The sequence below is a fragment of the Bison bison genome, unplaced genomic scaffold (genome assembly GCF_000754665.1).
Source record: "Bison bison bison isolate TAMUID 2011002044 unplaced genomic scaffold, Bison_UMD1.0 scf7180017864063, whole genome shotgun sequence".
NCBI lineage: Eukaryota > Metazoa > Chordata > Mammalia > Artiodactyla > Bovidae > Bison > Bison bison.
Genome location: NW_011494635.1, coordinates 9,114,816 through 9,117,034, shown reverse-complemented (window position 1 = coordinate 9,117,034; position 2,219 = coordinate 9,114,816). Strand labels below are relative to the sequence as shown.

The following is a 2,219-nucleotide window of genomic DNA, read 5'->3' as shown; positions in this document are numbered from 1 at the left end:
ACTAATTAATGCTAAGCTTAAGATACTTTTAAATTGCTGAGATATATAAATATTTATATATAATTTTATATTGGGAGCTATTGAACATTTAATCTCGTTTGGCAAGACAGATCCATTTCCTTGACCAGAATAAAAGAAGGATGGCTTTGTGATGAAGCTATTAGAGATTTTTCTTTCAGCATTCAACATCAATAATAAGTTGATTCTAAAATTGAAGAAATTAGAGGCAAACAAAATGGCGCTGCCGAAGGGGAGCCTATGGCTCAGGGCCCAACTGGGGATCCCGCCGCTACTGCTGCTGGCCATGGCCCTGGCCGGAGGCTCGGGAACCGCTTCGGCTGAAGCGTTTGACTCGGTCTTGGGTGATACGGGGTCTTGTCACCGGGCCTGTCAGTTGATGTATCCCTTGCACACCTACCCCAAGGAAGAAGAGTTGTACGCATGTCAGAGAGGTTGCAGGCTGTTTTCAATTTGTCAGTTTGTGGATGATGGAATTGATTTAAATCGGACCAAATTGGAATGTGAATCTGCATGTACAGAAGCATATTCCCAATCTGATGAGCAATATGCTTGCCATCTTGGTTGCCAGAATCAGCTGCCATACGCAGAATTGAGACAAGAACAACTCATGTCCCTGATGTCAAAAATGCATCTACTCTTCCCTCTAACTCTGGTAAGATCATTCTGGAGTGATATGGTGGACTCTGCACAGAGCTTCATAACCTCTTCGTGGACTTTTTATCTTCAAGCTGATGATGGAAAAATAGTTATATTCCAGTCTAAGCCAGAAATCCAGTATGCACCACAGTTGGAGCAGGAGCCTACAAAATTGAAAGACTCATCACTAAGCAAAATGTCCTCAGATCTGCAAATGAGAAGTTCACAAGCACATAGAAACTATCTTGAAGATGGAGAAAGTGATGGCTTTTTAAGATGCCTGTCTCTTAACTCTGGGTGGATTTTAACCATGACTCTTGTCCTCTCTGTGATGGTGTTGCTCTGGATTTGCTGTGCAACTGTTGCTACAGCTGTGGAGCAATATGTTCCCTCTGAGAAGCTGAGTATCTATGGTGACTTGGAATTTATGAATGAACAAAAGCTAAACAGATATCCAGCTTCTTCTCTTGTGGTTGTTAGATCTAAAGCTGAAGATCATGAAGAAGCAGGACCTCTACCTGCAAAAGTGAATCTTGCTCATTCAGAAATTTAAGCTTCTTTTTTTTTAAAGAAAAGTGGAATAGACATCTAAATTTCCATTCCTCATAAAGCTTTTTAAAATGGTTTCATTGGATATAGGGCTTAAAAATCACTATTAAATGCAAATAAAGTTACCCAAATCTGTGAAAATAAATAAATAAAAATAAAATTGAAGAAATTAAAAAATAGCTTCAGGCCTTTCAGGGGTAAAAACCAATTCCAGGCTTATGAAGGAAAAAGTTACACATGGCACGTGATTATAAAACTTAAAGTGAGTTCTATCTCTAGGGGCAAGTGTCGGCTTTGAATCATATCTCCTCAATCTAACCATTATCTCTCCATTGAACTCAAGATCACACAAACACACAAACACACACACACACACATACACATATACACACCCCTCAACAGGACGCCATAGCAGGAAAAGGCCTTTTCGGGCATGTAATTGAACTCACTAGTGTCTTAGATGAGAAGATATGAATTCCAAATGAGGAAGTGATTTGCCTAAGGATGCACAGCTAACGCTTGCTGGAGCCAAAATAGTGCCCCAAGGTCTCAGTCTGGTCCAGTAACTGCCCTTCTGAATCCAAAGGACAGGACTTCCTCTAAGAATGTTTAGAGGGCCATTTAAACTGGTTCCTCACCTCCTGAGAGAATCTTAAACTGCACAAAAGATACCTTCCTTCCCTCTGCCAAGCTGAGTGCATCCCATCCAACAGACTTCATAATCTAGACTCCAGGGTTCCAGAGAAATCAGAATTACCCCAGGACGACTCTAGTGCTGCTGCCTTTCATTTCTCCTAATGGGAGAAGTGCCCCCTTTGGGAGATGTCTGAGCACATTTAGCTGGAATGCACATGGAGCTATTTGGATGTGATGTTGGAGCCATGTGGGAAAGCAGATTATGATGAGAAGAGGCCTTGGCCACAGGAAGAGTAGGTGGTGGGGAAAAGGGCTTTCTCATATTGGAAGACAAAGCAAGTCCAAGGCCAGAGTGTGTAATCATCACACAAGTGGTG

At 41.6% G+C, this 2,219-nt stretch overlaps 1 protein-coding gene across 1 annotated transcript; it reads left to right on the top strand.

Annotated features, from left to right (window-relative positions):
• The first annotated feature begins 228 nt into the window (after window positions 1-228).
• LOC104986030 (transmembrane protein 59-like) lies at window positions 229-1,341 on the top strand. Its single transcript, XM_010836439.1, has one exon. The coding sequence runs from the start codon at window positions 236-238 to the stop codon at window positions 1,208-1,210; it is 975 nt and encodes a 324-aa protein (XP_010834741.1). The 5' UTR covers window positions 229-235; the 3' UTR covers window positions 1,211-1,341.
• The last annotated feature ends 878 nt before the right edge of the window (window positions 1,342-2,219 follow it).